At 42.0% G+C, this 20589-nt stretch overlaps 2 protein-coding genes across 4 annotated transcripts in view; one reads left to right on the top strand and one right to left on the bottom strand.

Moving 5' to 3' along the window:
- Window positions 1–344: 344 nt before the first annotated feature.
- On the bottom strand, window positions 345–17871 carry tecrb (trans-2,3-enoyl-CoA reductase b). Of its 3 annotated transcripts, none has more exons than XM_046047458.1 (12): window positions 17721–17871; window positions 14149–14199; window positions 5108–5159; window positions 4924–4968; window positions 4714–4817; window positions 4292–4407; window positions 2856–2961; window positions 2614–2686; window positions 2478–2521; window positions 2201–2258; window positions 1566–1654; window positions 345–1302 (listed from the first exon to the last, which is right to left on the bottom strand). In XM_046047458.1, the coding sequence occupies exons 1-12, from the start codon at window positions 17733–17735 to the stop codon at window positions 1129–1131; spliced, it is 927 nt and encodes a 308-aa protein (XP_045903414.1). In that variant the 5' UTR covers window positions 17736–17871; the 3' UTR covers window positions 345–1128. The 3 variants fall into 3 exon arrangements, with proteins under 3 accessions (XP_045903414.1, XP_045903413.1, XP_045903412.1); XM_046047457.1 differs by lacking the exon at window positions 17721–17871 and adding an exon at window positions 11669–11823; XM_046047456.1 differs by lacking the exon at window positions 17721–17871 and having other exon boundaries at window positions 14149–14422.
- A 2464-nt stretch (window positions 17872–20335) lies between these two features.
- Window positions 20336–20589, top strand: part of dnajb1b (DnaJ heat shock protein family (Hsp40) member B1b) — a 5073-nt gene continuing 4819 nt past the window's right edge. Inside the window, exon 1 of the mRNA XM_046047822.1 lies at window positions 20336–20586. Within this exon, the coding sequence (XP_045903778.1) occupies window positions 20497–20586 (90 nt within the window). The 5' untranslated portion in view covers window positions 20336–20496. The remainder of the gene's footprint in view (window positions 20587–20589) is intronic.

The raw sequence follows: 20589 nt of genomic DNA, 5'->3' as shown, positions 1-20589 counted from the left end.
AACCCTCAAGTCTTAAGTTACTCTAATGACGTCACCAAACACATTGGTGTGATCGTTGGTAGACAGTGAGATTTTAATGTGAGATTTTTCATTATCTGTGCCAAGGAAGCCACGGTACAAGTGAGTAAGTTTTTGGTTCATTTAGCGCCACTGAGTGGCCATTTACAAAGCACCTTATCGTTTTGGCTAACTCTACTTACATAGACTACAACTATTTTCCCCAAAATAAATTATCCACCATTTTCAATGTTTAGCCGGAGGTTTTTTCTCACTCATGATAAATTTTATCCATTGTCACCAATGTCTCTTTACCGTATTATAGTGGATACGTCTGAAACAGTGAATCATTTGTTTTCTAGTATTTTATTGTCAAATTCTTGCAGGTGTCTGACAAACTGCCAAACACTTTGAACATATTGTGCAGTTAACACCAAATTTAGATGACGCATGCACAGGCTGTAAAATTTGACTGCGTTTTGGTGACACTACATTGACAACAAGTCCCATTCACTTTAAACTCTGCAAAATACATCCATGTACAAAATTCCAATATTCCCATACATCAGTAGTAAAGTCTGTGATACATGACCCAGCACTGCAACAACACTTGGGTTAACCTTTTTTTAATAAATTACTTCAAACATCAACACAATTAATTGATGTCGTTTTCAAATTTAGATCAATGGGTATAAAAACCTAACAGTTTTAAGTTTTACTGAATATCACCAGATGCAGATTCGGCCTCAAAACAACAGATGACATCTTACAGTATTTATATACAGTAGGTCATTCAGCATACACTGGCTAGTTTGCAGGTGAACACTGCTCTGGGAACTCAAACGCACACAGGTCAGCTAACCAATTAGAATGGGTTTGTGTGTGGGTAATAAAAAAAATTGAGCAAGTGTAGTGTTTAACATTTTCACAAGACAGGAAGGGAAAGACAATTTGGTTGATGGGGGGTGGGGGAGTCCTTCAGTCAGTCTGCTAAATTCCAGTGTAGAATTTTGAGGATGGAAAAAAGGGAGGGCACCCTCTCAGTTAAGGGTGGGGTCAGAGAGGCGGGGGTGTACTTTACTCCTACAAAAGGGGAAAGCTGAATGGGTGAGGGAGCGGCCGAGTAGTCCTCTACAGGACAAAGGGCAGGATGGGTGAGCGGAGAGGAGGGTAGTCGCGGAACTCCTTCAGGTAGCTGCGGTGCTTCCCCTTGGCCCACACGGTCATCTGGATGAAACCCACCAAGGTGAAGAAGGCCACCGGCAGGCACTGAGTCATCACTGTGAAGCCAAGCCAGGAGCCCAGCTGAGGAAGAGGAGGGATGTTACACACAGACTGATACCAGAAGAGGGCAGCAGCTGCAAGTTTAAGTAGCACAGTTTTTTCGGCACAATGATAAATACATATAGCTCAACATAAGACAATGTAAATCATGCAGAGGTTAAAACTTCCGGCTGTGCAATAAATGTTTTTTTAAGGTAAATTCCCAACTCTGCTTTCAAGCCATCGATGCCATGTTCATGCAGAGAAAACTCATCTGCCATCACTTGATGAATAAAAAGTGTTACCTCATAGGTGTAGTTTGGGCAGGAGACCAGCAGGAAGATCCATGTGAAGGGGTTCTTGGTTGGATAGGGGATCTTCCTGGTCTTGGAGCCTGGGTGAAGGTAACAAAAGAAAGGGAATTTCAAAGGAAATTAACATCTCCTTGTTACTATGTTCACTATGTTGTTCTCTGCAGTTTGAGGTGGGAGGGGCTTAGCTGGGAAAGAGTGATGTCACATTCTTTTGCACACCAATCAGAATTTAGCAATATCTGGATGAGGATTTATTTCCTTTTTTAAATTTTTTAAATAACTTAGATTGTTGCTTGTGTGAATTGATAATGTCACAGGAAAATACTTAATAATGTCTTCATGTTTTTAGGGACTTTAATTGGAAAGCACTCAAATATATTTGGGTACAAACTGATATGCATCATTTTCTTTATGATTCACAAGCCATGACAAAGGAAACACACAACTAAAGAACTACACAGCAAATATACTGTTTTTTAATAGCTTTATTACATTGCAGCCATTTTTTGAAAATAAATAAAAAGGGAAAAAAGAAAGCATAACTTTCATTGTGGCCAAAACAGTACAGTTGTTTCCGTGTGTGTGTGAATGACAGTCAGATGCACAGGTGTTGCAGGTGTGCATACCTGGTGGACGGAGGTTCCGAAGAGCAATGTGGATGGAGAAGTTGCCAATCTGACAGAACTGAGAAAGAAAACAGTCACACAAGTTATATAATGATGAGTAGAACAAAAGATAAGGGGGGGGTTGTACACTTCTCAGGATGACAAAAAGATAAAAACTAATGGACAAAACTACAATTTAAAATATGTAAATGGAATGTTTGCTAATATTTATCAGTCCAATTAAATGAAATGCAAGATAAATTACAGAACACATTGTTGAGGATAGTAAGATTCTTACCAAGAATATGATGAGGGCCAGTCTGATTTGTTGCTCCCCGTAGACTGCAACAAGAGGTTAACACAAGAAATGATGAAAAGGAGTTACAGTGACACGTGTGACCGTTGAATGTACGTGCAGGTGCCTGCATACTCACTGGGTGGTGTGTACAGTGGGTGGTTGATGTAGTAGGCCATCCATGCTGCAAAGCCCCAGTAGTAGGTACAGTTCTGAAACAGAGGAGGAGACAGAAACATTGTCACGGAGACTTCCTCGTGGTGGTAGAGACACTTTTCCAATCAGTTATTCCCCTTTCACTCCATGCAACCTACATTACATGTTGCACATATTAATGTGAGGAAATATATGACACGGTTTGAGTAGGGGAATGTATCTCACCTTAAAGATGTTACGTAGAGGCATTGTTCCGTGAGAGAAGCGATGGACAAACAGCGTCTCCAGCAGCCTCTTCATGTAGTGGAAAGAGTGACACATACAGGCGAGGCTGGAAAAAGCACAGACACTTGTATTGAGGATCATTACCACACTGATGTGAAAAGAGCATGGCGTAAAAGGAATATTGTGATATTTAGGGATATTTAAAATGATACCACTCTAGTATCTGTACAGTGAACATGAAGCTGGAGCCAGCAGCAGATTAGCTTAGCTTAAAGACTGGAGACTGGGAAGTCTTGCTCTATATTATGCCACCTTATATTTATATTCCACCATATTTCAGTTAATCATTGTATTTTTGCTCCACAAAATGTATTTGGCAGCTCTACTTACATTGCAGATTTTTCATAAACAGTATATGATCAATTGTTCAATGCACAAAACCTCCTTCTATCAAGTCTTTTCCTTGTTTAAAAATAAAAACATTTCAATGCAAATCCCCATGTTTCTAGAAAAAACTTTTTAGAGCATTTTATGAACAAATCCTTGCCTAGTCTTTCACCACTGTGAATAGCAGTTATGGGATGGGATTAGAACAGTCTCACACACAAATATATCAACAAATGTAAAGGAGTTTGTATCTATAACTCTGGGTCCATTTCTGTGCCTCTAATTTAAAATCTAAATTGACATACAAATGATGACGTACGAGTTGTAAATTAGAGGAATGGATACAGATTTACAGACACAAATCACTGTATTTATTTGTGAAATGTGTTTACACAAGTCATGGGACACATTTATGTGTCACGCATTTGTAGATTTTGTGTGAAACAGCACAATAGAAAAGTCTCAAAAGAACCCACACAAACAGCTGGAGATTCACAAATACATTTACCTTGAAAAATTGCCAAATTAATGTACATATGATTTACAAGATATAAATTAGAGGCACAGATATTGATCCAGATTTACAGACACATTTATTTATGCATTGCGTTTTATGAGTTAGTATCTTGAGATTTGCTAATGAATACTTGACTTTTCTAATAGCACAGAGTTAACTCTATCAAAGGCTTTTTCTGCATATCTCACTTTTATTGGTTCTAAGCTGCATTTAGGTAAACAAAGTGCTGGTGAATGAATGCGCTCCTTTAAAAAAAACTGGTCTGGTCAACATGTATGAGCAATGGAGTAACCGTTTCAATCCTGGTTGCTAAAGCCTTGCTAATATTTTAATGTCTGTTGATTAGTGAACCTTTGAACTTAACCAGATCGCTCAGTGGGGTCTCCAATGGGTTTAACAACAGGATGATAATCGCTGTCGCTAGCGGGAGTTCAACTTAAAGAGGATACCTCTGCTCTGACTAAACCACTGGGGGACAAGAAGGCTCAACTTAACTATACAGAGTTTGTGAAGGAGTGTTAGAGAGACTCACTGTACGACCCAGTGTTTACTAGTGGTAAAGTCATATTTGGGTGCGTAGATGAAGGGAACCCTGAAGTAGAACATCAGATAGATGACCAGGGGACCAGTATACTCTGTCAGGAAGACCTGAAAAAAAGAAAGTAATTCAATCAAACACTAAGTTCATTTTAGGCTCTGTTTCTTGATGTGTAAGATCAGTATATTAATATATCAACTTCCTACTGCTTGTTCTCTCTCCTGCCTCTTCAGCAGTCAATACAATTTAACACTAACAGTGAACTTCAATGGACCAAATTAACCTCATGTCACACTTTTTTACCCAGCGGGAAATCTCAGTATAGCTCTGCTTGATCCCCCTCGCAGTCTGGACTGTTGGACTTGACTGACAGCACGACGTGTTCCCGTCTTTGGACGGCTCTGTGTCGTACTTACCGTGACCCAGCTTATCTGGGCTCCCAGATCTCTGAAGTAGAACGTTGCCGTGGTTCCCACAGGGAGATGCTGCAGCACATCCTCATCCTTCAGAGACTTCCCCTCTGGAACACACACAGTGCTTACTTAATGAGGAGTTGGTTGTAGAGAGGAGCGGTACTACGCTCATTTTAAGTGCACTGATAGACAATCACATTATGGCTGACTTACTGGGGTCGAGGCGAATGGACTGTCTGGCTGGGTACCACTGAGGATCTGAAACAGACAGATGAATACTTCACAGACATATTAAGACAGGGCATAAAGTGAGTATTTCTGTGTGCAGCCTGAAGATTCGCTTGATCTAAAATCAGATTTATGAGGCTTTAGTTGCCTACAGAGAGATGGAACTCACGGCTCTTGTGGAACATAGACTTGATCTCCCCGATAGTAGCATTTGGCTCGACCTGAAAATACCACAATAAATAAATGGAGGGAAAAGTAAACACAAACACACACACACACACACACACACACACACACACACTCTAAGGAACAGATAATAACCCTGTTTTCCATTCATGATGGCAATTAGTGATAAATTTAGCTCTGGCAGTGCCCACACACCCCATGGACGAAGGCTATCTAACAGCTGGTATTAGAGTTTCAAAGAGGCTAAGCATGCACGTAACCACAACCAAAGAACACGACCTTGTGCCAGGCTGCCAACAATGGCCTGACTACCCCAAATATAAACACAATAACAAAACAGAAACATGAAGAGCACAGGGAGGCAAGTCTGGAGAGAGATAGTTACAGGTAGGGATAATCAAGCACTGAAACCCCCTGGACTGAATGAGGTCATTTAAAGTCATCACCATGCTCCCATTATCTGATCAAATGGCTTTATTTATTTATTCTCTTGTGGACTAACAAAACTAAATTAATATATTTGAAATGCTGTACATCCGCCAAGCCCTGAGATCTGGCCTGAATGCCACTGAAGAGTGGGGAGCTCGGTTAGTCTATAAGGGCTGCAACTAATGATTATTTTCGTAGTCGACTAATCTGATAATTATTTATTCGATTAGTCGACTAGTCACAATTATTTTTGTCACACCCTAACCCTAATTAAACCATTTAACTAATTAAATATCTTTCAAGTGAATTACTGATCTCCAACACACAGCCCAACTAGCTAACGTTACCATTAAGCGAACAAGGTTTACTATTCAGACTTAACAAAAATAGGGAAAAAGACAAGACAGCGTAGGATACTCCTATAAGTCACTGATTTACTATTGCATTTAAAATAGCGTTCTCTTAGCCAGCACCATCCATGAGACCTCAAAACCAAGAATGCAAAGAACTATGGAGAGGCTGCTCCAAGATAACAGCCAGGCTTTATCACCCAAAACAATAAGCTCACTTATTGCTAAGTAGGTTTTAACGTTAAAACTTTAAACTTTTTAACAAAGATTTTTGCTTTGGAACCATTTAAAATAAAGGGAAATTAAAAGCAAGTACTATAACCACAACTGTGCACTAACAATCTAATGTCTATTTAGAATAATAAAGCAATAAAACAGTCCCCTTTCATAATACTTCTGTAGTTTATTTTTCCAAAGTGCTTATAAGTTTTATAAGTGGAGAATGTTCTGTAGGCTACATCATGAGCCAGATTTTCCTTGATTTACTTTAAACCATTTCTCAGATTATAAAAACAGAATAACAGCAGTACGAACATTGAAACTATCTTACAGTTGTGGTCTTTCCTCGGTCGTTGCTGCTCTGTTGTTGCTACTGCTTTGTTCTGAGTACCGATAGTTATGTATTGTAACTCCATATTCTATGAGTATAGGCACAGCCCTCTAAGACCATCGCTATTGGATTTACCCCCTACGTGTGCATGCGCGGCACTGATAATACTTGTCTACGCCTCACATACACCCATACGGTACCACCAAGCACAGACCTACCTGCCCAGAGCAAACATAATTGGTGGCGCTGTGCGTACAATCACCAATAAGGGGCAACGTGGGAAGGCAGAGAACTGACCCATGCGTAAAAGGCAGGGGACCGGATGGGGGGCCTTGTAACTGTGCAGGTGCAGACGAGGTCACGACAGCGACCGCATCAGCTGTGCACAGAGCAGGGCCAGTGTGAGCAGCGGCTGGTCCACCCACTGTCCAGATGGGAGAAAACGTAGCGCGCACTCACAGAGGTCAATCACTCAGACAGAACGCTCCATATTGAGTGAGTCAGGGAGAAGCGGGAGACATCCTGCAGGTAGAAACGGACGAAAGAGCACGGGGAAGACAAAGAGTCATGCAGATATCGTCCACCGACATTCCACTGTGCAACGCCACAGTGGAGGAGACGCATCTCGTGGAATGCGCCCTGATGCCGTTGACACATAGGCCTGTGAGCCAGGTGTTGCGCTGACAGGGGAAGCCCCTTGGACTTTTCCCTGTAGTGCACAAACAGGCGCTGTGATTGGCACCAGTTGGACGTGTGCGCCACGTAGCAGGATTGCACTGGGCAGAGGTGGTGAGACGTAGCTTCGTCGTCACACCCATGGGGGGGGAATCAGATCGGAAGGAGCTCTTAGGCATGAATAGGACTGTGCACTGTGGAGCAGAGGTCGCGACATCGGCCTGTGCCTCCACACCCCCTTCAGGAAACGCCAGGATGACCGCCAAGGCTGAAAACTGCAGGCGGTCCAAGAGGTGCGGGATCAGCCGAACTGGCGGAAAAGCATACAACAGCTGAGGAGGCCACAGGGGGTGCGCGAAGGTGTCCACCCCCAGCGGTGGGTCGTCCCGCGAGCTCATTGAAAACCACAGGGCACACTGAGCATTCTCTCGGTTGGCAAACAGATCCACCTGTGCCACGACAAACCTGACACAGATCTGGGCCATCAGATTGGCCACTTGTCTGGGTGAGGGCCCCCTCTTGACATGATGACGGCCCCTCTGTCCAACATGCCAGGGATGTACTCCGCTCTGATGGAGAGCAGGCAGTGTTTCCCCTATATGCACCGCCGCTACTAAAATTTCCCACACTCATTAAACTATGCGCTACAAATGTTTTCACTTGCACACTGTGCGAGCACGGCAACACTCAATGCTTGGCTAGCTTCTTCTCCTCGTTCTATGCGCAACATCTACGTGACAGCGTAACTCCTGTAAGGATTCGGGAGGTGCGTAGCAAGTGTTTGTCCGAGTGGCAGAAAGTGACAGTGAACGCGAGCAGAGGAAAATATTCTGGCAGTAAATGTCCTGTGTCGGTGACAGTGTGTCAGCTTCTCAAGACCAAGAAAAGTTTGTCTGTTTTCCCATCTGCTGGAAAAGTGAAACAACTCCCCTCCCCTTCACACTGCGCAGCTAAGAAGGGAAGCTTATACAGTAGGCCAGGCTGCATCTTTTGGCTGCTATGTAACTGAACATTAGCTCAATTTATAGAAAGTAACTGGTAGATGTATTTTATTACTGCCTACTTGTCCAATGTTGAGAACATTCAATTCAATTTTATTTATATAGCGCCAAATCACAACAACAGTAAGCATCTGCATCATTTTTAGACAGGATATTCCTGATTTTCGCAATATTACGTAGGTGAAAAAAGGCGGTCCTTGAAATTTGCTTAATGTGAGACTTAAACGACATGTCCTGATCAAAGATAACTCCAAGATTCCTCACGTTGGTGCTGGAGGCCAGGGCGATGCCATCAAGGGAAACTATATCTTTAGATAATGCGTCACGGAGGTGCTTAGGCCCCAGATCAATAACTTTATCTGAGTTTAACATTAGAAAATTACAGGTCATACAGGTTTTAACATCCTGAAGGGACATTTGAAGTTTAGCTAACTGATGAGTTTCATCTGGCTTGATCGATAGATATAACTGAGTATCATCTGCATAACAATGAAAGCTTATGGAATATTTCCTGATAATATTGCCTAAAGGAAGCATATATAAAGTGAAGAGGATTGGTCAGAGGACAGATCCTTGAGGAACTCCATGACTAACTTTGGCGTGCATGGAGGACTCATCATTAACATGTACAAACTGAAATCTATCTGATAAATAGGATCAGTTACAAACAGAGTAAACTGGCGTAGCCTACAGCTCTGTCCTGTTCAGACTGATTCAATTATTTTTTTAGTTTTCAGGTGAGTGTGAAAAAGTGGTTGTTCGGAAAAGAAAGGATGTGGTGACTGTAGAGAAGCTGAGGTTAGTAAAGCAAAGTAGTGATGCAAACTAGTCCTTTTAAGCTAATGAGGAGACATTTCTTTTGGGATTTTAATATGCAAATAAAATGCACCTCATAAGGGAGGAGGTTTCTCATGTTGCCTATTTTTTTCAATACATATTAATGTCTACAGATAAATGTCAAAAGCTGTAAAATGAAGACACAAAAGGCAAACATGAACAGTCGTATCTATAATGATTCTGAGGTCATATGAACAGGGTTTTCCTGCTGTTAAGGCTTATGGGAGATGGCCAAAACATGTTGTGCAAATGTAAAAATCACTGTGGAGAGCATCATAACCAACCAAATTACTTTCCCCAAATCTAAAGGTTGTAGTTCCTCCCCAGTAGACTGATCTTTGGCTGTTGGTTATTTATTATCTGCTCTAGCTTTTCCAACTATTTGTTCAGAGATATGGTGAAAATAATGGCCCAAGATGATGTGAAATTACATATTTGTCATTGGAAATCATAAAATTTTCTTGGGGGGTGACCCCCGAACCCCCCGACCATGACCACCATGACCAACATCAAACTGAAACCCTGGTCTGAAACCCTGGTGAGAAGCCTTCCACCTTGGTGTGGGGGATTTAGGTGGAAACAGGCACCCGCAGTCTTCAGGTCTGAGGCGGCACCTTCCTGGTACCGCCAGATGGGAGGGAAGCGCGGCCAGACCGGGTCCAGCCTAGCCGGCTGGCTAAGAGCTGGGACACCATCCATCTCATCCGGAGGAGAGAGCTCTTGGGCCGGGGGAACAGACAGCTGACAGCAGACGGCCGTCTGGAAGGAGCCGCCTGGAGAAGGCTACTCGCGATCACTGAGGCCAGTGAAAACGGGGAGCCGCTCCTCCTGCTGAACAGTGAAATTATCCGCCTGATGCTGCCGCTCATCATGAGGAGGGCGCAGAACGGGCATTGTGAACCAGGAGTGAGGGCTCAGCCGGCGTGCTCCAGGCCACACGTGTCTACATCATGCCCATTTGCAGACGCCGCACACCCGTATGGAAGGAGCGGTGCCTTGCCCTCGGCCGGTAAGCTTGTTAGCAGACATCGCTTTTCTCTTTCTCTCTTCGTATCTTCTGCTCTTTAGAATGCTCTTAGGCAGCTCAGAGCTGAAGAAAAATGGGAGCCGAAGGCTGGGTGGGTGTAGACAAGTTTTATCAGTGGCGGATCGGTATGAGGGTACTGACTTCAAGAACATCAAGTATCGGCTATCAGCCGGCATTGGTTCCAGCCCCCCGCGACCCTGTACGCAGGATAAGCAGTTGACGATGGATAGATGGATGGAAGTACTGGCTATTAAGTGGTTGATCCACTTTAATTACATTTTCTTTCAATTCATTCAGGCTGTTTTTAGAGCCATGGCATTTTCTGGCTTTGTGTTTTCTTGCTTAAAAAATATTCTAATGAGCTCCACATAGTGAGGTATACAGATTTTTAATATGGAAAGGATATCAGATCAGTACTTGGCACATGTCACGAGTTGAAGTATTGGAATTAGTATTGGCAGAAAAAAAGTATTGATTGGATGAGTACATCCCTAATTAGGAACAGTTACTGAAGCACTCTGCCAGAAAAAAAAGATGGTTTTGATAACTCCTTGATAAACTATGATCCCTTCATCATAACCATGCCAATACAAATAAAACATTAGTGTTTTGTTGTTTTTGTCATTTTTTCATTAACTACACAGTTAATAGTAGTATACTATATATTATAGCTGAGTAGTAGGTGCCTGTCTCTATGCTTTCACTGTTTCTTTTAAATTTATTTCAGTATTATGCAGTTTCATCTTCTGTGTTTGTATTCACTTGGAAAGCATTTTGGACTTCCTGACCTGTGTGAACCCCATAAATAAAGACTGACTGATAGACCAGGTTCAAAACCACTGATGTTTAGATTTGAAAATGCCTCCAACCATGAACATTTCATACTGACATGATATGATATGAAAATAAGCTAACAGGGACTTGAAACATGATTAACATCATTGTTTTCTAAGTGACAGATACATAAGTTTGTCTTATACAAGTTTCAATTGAAATGAACAGAGACAGTTATAATGATGCATCAGAAAATGTATCATTCCTAATTTGAAAACAAACACTGTAATACCATCGGCACATTACGTAATCATAACATCACAGACATCAGCATCAAATTTCTCTCAAGCCTTTGACATTTATGAAAACATTTCAGCAGTAAGCTTATACTTCCCTGCTGGCCTGGACTAGGACAGCTAAGATAACATCTTTATTTATATAACACTTTTCAAAACAAAATTACAAAGTGCTTCACATAGCAAGGAGAGAACACATAAAACATATAGTCTCACTGTACACCTGTCCTATTGCTTGTTAGGACAAATAGCTAATCAGCCAATCACATGGCAGCGTCTACAATACATTTAGGCATATAGACGTGGTCAAGACAACTTGCTGAAGTTCAAACAGAGCATCAGAATGGGGAAGAAAGAGGATTTAAGTGACTTTGAATGTATTTCAGAAACTACTGATCTATTAGGATTTTCACGCACAACCATCTCTAGGGTTTACAGAGAATGGTCCGAAAAAGATGCAATATTATATGTATAAGTGGCCAGCAGTTGTGTGGACGAAAATGCCTTGCAAAAGCAAAATTGCATGATGATGACCTGCGAATCCGACTGGTGAGGAAAGGGCAGGCAATTATTAGAGATGTACTGTGAAACAAAAATTACTGTACCTCTGGGTGTGAGGATGCTGCACCATATTACAATATGTAGAGCACTCTGGTGATGTTTTGTGTTGGTATTGTAGTTGTCGGTTGGTCTGTTTGTTGGTCTGATGATTATTTTATGGCACACTAACAATTCCAGAAGGATTGATAAATATCTATCACTGTCATAGAGGAGTAAAGAAATCAGAAAATATTCACATTTAAGAATCTCGAAACAGAGAATTGTGACTTTTCATTCTTGAAAAAAATACTCAAACTGATCAATGGATTATCAAAATAGTTGGCGGTTAATTTTATAGTTGACAACTAAATAGATTAATATACTAATCGTTGCAGCTCTATGTACCTGTATGCAATCACACTGTCCAACCAACGGTTTGACATAGGAGGAGACTAATGCAAGAAATTATGAAATAGCATTTGTTTATCTGTATGTACGTGTTGCTCTCTGGCTAAGCTCCTTCTAGATGAGTTCATCAGCCTACATGTAGCACTGTACAAAATATAAATCGCTCATAAATGTTCATGTTTCAAACAAGCACTTGTGAATTACTATCACGCACTTAAACTGTTGAACCTCACAGGAATCAGAGCCACACGGACAAAGCTCACTGCTGTGGGATGTTACTGTTATGCTAACAATTCAATGCCCAGACATATAATTAACTACACCACTGTTCAGTTTAAACAGTATAGTACTGCTAGATTATCTTAGCACTTAGGTTTAGCAGAAAACAGATCTTGTGACCCATCTGTACTAGACCGAAGAGGTCTCTGCTGCTGTAACTGATTTGGCTTCTGTTCACGTCGTCCTGCATAGCACAAGCCATTTTCAGCCGGATGACACCACTGAGAAACCACCTCTCTGACACCCCCTACCTCCCCACCCACAATCTCTTTCTAGAGGCTTCGTTCAGTGTGGAGATCACTGTCCTATAAACACAGGCCCAGACATGATGCAGGACTTATTTCTAACTCAGCCTGTCGGTTTAGCTCTGTTACCCTACTTTAGGAAACAATCACCCCCAAAGGGCCCTCTGTCCAGATCCAGATCTATATCTGGCCTATCAGTATATACTCTCCAGCGGTGTTAAGATTGTGCACGCTATCACCATGGAAACTCTGCTAAGCCGACAACAGGCCTATAATCCAACAAGCATAGCACTTTATACTTCGTGGTCTTGAGAAGCGCCCTTAAATAAGCTGAGTCTGCCCCGGCTGACGGACTAACACCGCTGTAAACTTGGCTAACGCTCCCTCTATACACCAACAGGCCTCACCCCAACAATGCACTAAACCCTCCTAATGCAACAGCACTGACTTACTGGCTCTAACAAATTATTGCTGTCTAACACAACAATAACAAAGTAGAGGCCAAGTGCAAATTACTCCAAATTGACCAGATAATAGGCTTAAACATCCTATCATAATAAATGTGGCTAATACAACAGTAATACTCTCCAGACTGTAAACGCAACTGAAGACTTGTTGTTGTATTATATCTGTAAAAGCAGCAGAGCTTGTTGATCAAATGTTGCTGGATAAAACATTTTGAAGCTTACAATATATCGTGTGTAAACCACCTTTTCCTGTGTGCTGCTTTTGTCCTGCACCTACACCCAACTGGGGTTGATTCTTTGCTAAATACCTCAAATCTGCTCATGGTGTGAAGAGGATCTCCACTAAAAGATCCCCAACAAATGTCCTCTATATTATCACAATAGTTCCTCGTTTCCCTTGTCATACAAATCCCTTCCTTTGCATGTGCACCGTAACATGCAAACGCTCTTCTGGGTCTTCCAATGGAGGGCTGTTTTCCTTTTCAGATTTGTAGCAGCTGGCTAACAATGCAGGGAGGGGGACGTCCCTGGACTCATACCTACTCTGCACCGCAGCTAGTTCAGCCACCTTAAACAGAGCAGCTAGCAGGACTAAAGTAAAGCAACATCTGAAGGCCATAACAAAAAAAAGGTACACAGGCACCAAGATGAGATATACCTTCAGCCTTTTATTATTTCACAGAGAGAGGTGACATTTCTTGGTTTATTTTCTGAAGAACTCATCTGTGGTTGACACTGCTCATAAACACACCTCCAGTTTTAGAGGCCATGTGTTGTGATGGTGTTGTAATGCCTTAAATGTAAGGTGAACTGTACCTGGTGTTATGTCAACAAAAAGCTAACTTCACAAGTGTTGGAGGGCTGTCGAATTGGTTTGCACAGTTGTACATTTGTAGATGATATATCTACCTCCTGTATGTGTGCGTGCCGAAAGCCCCTTCTTTACCCAGACACCTGAACCCAGCTGGGTTGTGTTGCAAACATGAAAGGGGGCCCAGTGTTCCTCTCTTTCACATCACCATTTACACAGCGGCTGACTGACAGCGAGGGCTACAGCTACAGCAGCTCTAATGTTCTGGGAAAAAGTCTACTTAATCATATATCAAGATGAAAACTGTACATGAAGAAAAGAAAAAAAGTTCTCACCTTGTCCAGGAAGCAGAGCTTGTCCTTGGTCCTGGCATCCAGTATCTCCACCTCAAAAAATACAACAGCCTTTTTAGCTTTTTTAGCAGGTTTGCGTTTGACCGGGGCTTGAGCCAGCACTGGGGGGACAGCAACCGTTGCCGCCGCCCCATTAGCGGGCTTTTTACTGCCAGTGGCCTCTAGTGCAAGGGTATCCATGTCCACAGTCCTCCTCCTGCACTCTGTTTATTCCTGTCTTCTCCTTGCTCTTCCCCACAGCTCTCTTGTCAATCTTCTCAACTGTCTATCCAAGATCCACACCAAACCCTGCAGGGGAGGGGCAGCCCTCAGCTGTGGAAATAAATCTGTCTCTCCTCTTCCCCTCCCTCTTCTTCCTCCCTGTCATTCTCTCACTTGCCCGCCCTCCCTCATTCCTTCACTTCTGGTGCTGCTGCTTTATTTAACTGCCAGTCGACCCCTGCAGCGTGGTGGACATATGCCACATGTGTGTGCACAGTTGCATACACAGGAATGCCCAGTATTCCCCTGGCAAACTGTCTACACTATATCTGTTTATCACATGAAGGAAACTTCTGGAGCAGGGAGCAGTCGAGCTGCAGTGGCTTGGTTTTGAAACATAACCCCTCCCTAAAAAAAGGAACACCTGATGACCCCTGACACCTCTCAACTCCTGGCTAAGTGGGAAGATGGAAGAGAGGTATTATGACAGACAGCACCCCCACTTTCTGACTTTGACTCCTTCCCTTCTTCTCCTCAGCTAAATATAAATGTCTACTGCTAGCTCTATGTTAAAACAACCCTATCCCTAGAGATCCTCCCCCCGCCATCTACGCCTATGTGGTAATGGCTCACGGTTTAAGACACTTTGCTGTAGTGTCCTTCTGTCGATCTACAGCCCTGATGTACATCGCCGCCCTTTGATCCGACACCTGAATGAACCAGTTTAGGGTGTCTCTCTCTCTCTCTCTCTCACACTCACAACTTTTTACAGCATGTTATACCTTGAAACCAAACTGAACAGCCAGATCTCTCAATCACTCACATGGGGAGTCACCCTTTCCTACCACCAAGGGGTGATAATACTCCAGACTCTGAGGGCTTACCCAGGGCATTCCCCGTGGTGAAGCCCATCCCCGCTCCTCCACTCCACATCTGACACAGATGCCATAATGAATGAAAGACATATAGTCACAAGCAGCAACATGGACGTTTAGGCCGGCCATGCATTATGTTCACGGATGTGAATACATGAATATATAGTATTCTTTTCTAAAGCTTCAATCAGTGTTTTTTAAGTGAATTAACTGAGCTGCCTTATAACTGTACAAATGAAACATTCACATATGCTTAAAAATCAAGCAGGACACCTGATACTCCAGTTGAGACTTCGGGGAAATAACCCCATGTCAGTCTGCTCTGTGCCAGGCATACGCTTCCCCTGTACCTCCCCCATCTCGTCTATATAAAGCCTCTGTCTACCACTGACAGTCTGTCCTAGTAATGCACTCAGCGGTGAGGGTGAAGCAGGGAGAAATAACCTTTAATAGCGATTGTGCCTGTCTTTTCTTTTTGTTGGTACTGCCTGTTCTTCATATCCCGAGGTAAGAGACCATTTTTGAAATCTGTAAAGATGACCTATTTAGACAGACAATCAGAGCACCTGAAACTGTTTCTTTGCTGTTTTTGTACACAATGCCATGCAAAAGTGATGGACATCGATGTATAAGCAAGACAGATCACTGTGAAAGTTATGCAGCTCTCTGGTGCTATCTGCTGTAAGTGCAGTGAAACTATGAATAAGCTGGTCTAATGACCCAAATGGAAAACGTTTAAAATTTTGATTTATGTTCCAACATACTGAAACTAGTTTGATAAAGTATTTCTCATGTAGCTGATATGTTGTGCCAATTTTCAATAAGTACAGATTAAAAAAAAAAACCCATACATTTTAACTTGATTTGATAAAAGCATTGAAGAACATGCCTCTGGTTGGTGGTGTCAGCCATAGTCCACACCCAGCAATGACCACATTTTTGTGTCTTCAATTAGCACACTTGTCAAAGATAATGCTGTAACAATTTATTGGCTGATGATTCAGTTACAGCCACATCCTCTAAAAACTTTGCACCCACATGGTTGCATAATGGTGCAACACCATATGCGGTGACCCATTTTAACTTAAGTGTACTGCAACCGCAAAACTTTGTACCATGGTCACATCCCACATTCACACACATACTACCGCATACAAAAACTGTGACTTCATAGAATTTTGTTATGGTCATAAATTTTCATATTTGTAATAGCAGGGAAGAATAGTTGCCAGTTATGTTGGTCTGTCTGTAGAGCCCACATCGTCTGCCAATATGTAGTTTCTTCCAGGTGAATTTCACAGAATCTTTGGAGTAACTGGGTTCACTAGTTACAATGTGGGCACATCTAAGGCTAGTGGTATTCAAATGCACCATGGTAGTGACTAACTGAGTTAAGAAGTTGATAAGAGAAGATGGCCATGAAAAATAAAATAAAATCAGACTGATTAGGGGTGGCTGGAGTGGAATATGACACATTGGTCAGTGCAAATAAATTTGGACACCAATGCAACCATAATTTAATGATAAATGGCATATAGAGCTGTCATGTAGAGGGGAAAAAACCTTCACGATTAAGGTGCATAATTACCTCTTCGATGTGTTTAGATCTACGAGAAAAAAACTTAACTATGTTTTCACTGGCCCATCTTACATTATTCAAATGTTGTTTCACCCCTGATAGGCTGCAAAAGCCACGTGTCAACAGAAAGAAGGGGAACCGGAGCAGCCACTGGTTGGGTTGTCAGACTACTTCCAGTCCTGTCTGATGGGTTTTGGTGTTCTTTCCATGTAACTGTATTTAACACTACAAGATTCTTGCTTGAGTACAATGGTTAAGTAGCACAGGAAAATGTTTGCATGAAGGTTAAATTAGCAAAACAGTCATGTGTGAACAGTCAAGCTTGGATGTTTCTGAGACAGTTAGCCCCAACATGTTTTCCTTCAGTCTATGTTTCTCTCATCAACTCAGGGTCTGACTGATTTTTCCATATTAAAAATGTTCATTGTCACATTGCTGACATCGCACACTTGACTGTTCACCTGCATTATTGGGTAATAAGATGATAAGAAGCGCCATGAGTCACTCCAGCCAGAGATGGCGATGATGCCGAGCATTGTCCCACACAGAGGGACCTGTGTTTAGAGACGGCCAGCTTATGTTGAGGACCTAACATATAACATACAATCATACACAGGTATAATTCACCATAATTGTGGGTGCAGCTTGATTTTCGGATACGATATTAGCTAATACAATCCTTCATTTCCGGCCCCTGAACCCCGGTCATAGCAACCAGCCCATGACAGGCGGTGTTGCAGCAGCATGACATCCTGCTCACGTTTAAAGCTATTAATGACTTTTCTGGTGGACTCTCAGACAAACCACCGCAAGATGCCGAACTGGGTTGATGAATTAAATTCTGGACCCATAAAGCGCCTCACTGAAGATTTAACTAGCGTTTCACGGATACTACTTACCTCGTAGTGCTTCATCTTGGCAGTTTGCAGCCCCTTCCTTAATATCCCAGATGACTGACAGAGCCGCCTCCAATCGCGGAGTAATATGCAACTGCTGAGGCCACTGTGGGCGGGCACTACGTCCGTGTCGCAGCTAATGAAAACCGGTGGGATTCCGGGGACCACGCCCACACTATCAGCGACGTAGCCAATGAGGTTTGAGCGGCTATGCTAAAGGCTCTGTGGCTAACATAATTGGATTTATCCAGGTAGGATTTATTGCTCTTTGAATAGCAGCTCTGTACGTTTGTGCACATGCGTACTGGTCCAACTGGCAGACTGTTGGGTCTGACTGCTTGCATTTTTCTCTTTAGCTGTATAGAAAATAAATTCATTTTCAGGCTAAATTAGGCTACATATTTTTATTCTTGTTGCAGTCCCTCAGTTTTATGCTTGATTATTTAATTGTCTTTTTCCACATAATGTGTTATTTTACTTGTTTAAATGCATTTCTGTGTTTTCTTTCTTTTCTGTACAAATTGTCCTACATAAATAAGGTTTGCAGTCTGCTTGGTGTGTTGTCATTTAATCTCAAACTAAAACCAATACTGATTCTAACAAGAGTGAATTGCTATGAATTGCTTGTAGCCTATTAGTCAGGCACATTTACCCAAAATCTTCTTGTCCAGTAGCAAAACAACAAACAGTAATGACAAAATGAGGACACAGCAATGTGAAATGATGTTGAAACATATTTTATGAGATAACAATTTTGGCACCTACCTGGCCAAACATTAAATTATGTATTTTATTACAGGTTCTATAGGTCTATAAAGCCTGCCTGCAGGGCTTATATCTCCAAAAGGTGCCATAATTTTCACTCTTAATGTCCAGTACAAATAACTACAGGGCTACATGTGCATGTAGATACTTTGAATTGATACCATAAAATATACAAAAGCAAGGGCGTAGCTAGGAATATGGCCTCTCTACAAAAATAATGTTCTGAGCTCCACCTCCTTCTGTGATTTGGTTGGGTCTGCAGAGCTGCTAACACCTGCAGTGATATTTCAAATTTTAACTGCTGATGCCACTCTAATCTCTGAAAAACAGGTTTTGACAGGACAAGTATTCCATACACGTGTCAAGCTAATTTCAACTTTGTACTGCAACTTACTGATTAATTTTCAAACAACCTAAAATACAATAATTGTAGGGAAATGAAACACAGCTGAAGAACGCGTACTGGGATTCCTTTCTTGTGTCCATGTGTTTGACTATGCCTGGGAGTGTTTATTATAAGGGTATAATGTTACAGCCAAATGCTTGTTTACTTTATCTTTCCTGAAAACATTTTCTGATTACGTCAATACCGATAATAAGGGTGTACAAAGTTGTATGCTTGAAACATTATTGTATTTGCTCTCAGTAACATTTTGGGCACTAATGGTGCAGTGTTTCTCGTCCCATCAAACCTCTGACAGACATTTTTGTTAATAGTGGAAGTATTTGTGTTGTGCATTGAATATGAAATGCTGCTTCCAAGGGCTAATTGTCATCCTCGATCTGATGTTCAACAAACCAGAGTAATATGTAAGAAGTGCAGGAAGACTTTAACAACATACTACAATTTCACCACCTCGAGCAGAAGCACCCGGTTGAGTATGAGATGAGCCACAAATCCAGCGAGAGCTCAACAGCTGTTGTGAGTTCTAACATAGAAATATGTTTTACTATTTTGTCACATATATAAATATATAAATAAAACTGAATTGAATTGAATTAGATCATCTCATGTAATACAATGATCATTTGAACTATTGTACTGTACTGCAAGCACAAATCTTTTTAACAATCTAAAAACACAAAAACATAGATTTCAAAACTGTAGGCCTATACACACAGTAAGGTAAGATGGCAGCTATCTTTTCTTCTTTGCTTTTTGCCTTCTTGCCATCTTGAAAACAGATTTGGTCAAGCCAGATAAAATTGACATTTATGCTTCATTGAAAGTACATGTTTTACCCAAGTAGGTCTATGAAAATGTGATCAAATTTCTATTTGGAGGACTTTGCCACATGTTATGCCCTGCATCTTACCTGTTGTGCAGCGCACTACCAGCCAGTAAGCAGGGGATTTAGTAGTCTTGAATCTGGGCCACACCCAAGCATAACAAAAGCTCCTTCCAGCAATCTATCCAGTCATTTAGGTTTGGTAGGATTCAGTGAGGAGAATCATGTCTGTTTCTCCTTTTTTCGCCCAAGGCTTACACAACACATATTTTTATGCTACTCTTTATTGTGGTTTCTCCATTATTCATGGCGTTAGCAGTGCTTGCTTGTGATCTGCCATGTCATTAACGTCCATAGTCACATGTTAAATTAGGTATAGAACCTATCCTCTTACTTCATATAGGAACACACTCCTATATGAATAAAGTTGAGCGTATTAAACACTTTTTAAAAGCAGAGAACATGTTCTCGTTGTAGTGTTCATCGCCACACCGAGTTGTGGGCGACTGATAAGGCATGGTATGTTACTGTGAAAGGCGTACGTCCGACAGCACCTGAAGGCAGCGTGCCGTGACGTACGGCTGGGCGTGTCCTCGCTGAGCTGTCAGTTGAGATTGTTCAGGCTTGTTATGGAAAACTCTGGAACTTTCCGCGCGGTTTATAAAGCAAATGTTCGGGCGCAGCGCAGCGAGTTGAGACAGAAGACGGGCTGAGGACGTGTCCCTGACTGAAGTCGTAAATAACTGTTTCTGAACAGCTTTAACGTTTACTAAGGAGGCCGCTGGATGGTAAAAATGGGTAAAGACTACTACGACATTTTGGGAATTAAGAGAGGAGCGTCGGATGACGATATTAAGAAAGCTTACCGTAAGCAGGCT

The sequence above is a fragment of the Micropterus dolomieu genome, linkage group LG04 (genome assembly GCF_021292245.1).
Source record: "Micropterus dolomieu isolate WLL.071019.BEF.003 ecotype Adirondacks linkage group LG04, ASM2129224v1, whole genome shotgun sequence".
In the NCBI taxonomy this organism is placed as follows: Eukaryota; Metazoa; Chordata; class Actinopteri; order Centrarchiformes; family Centrarchidae; genus Micropterus; species Micropterus dolomieu.
Note: the sequence above shows the minus strand (reverse complement) of the source record. Positions and strands in the feature narration are given on the sequence as shown.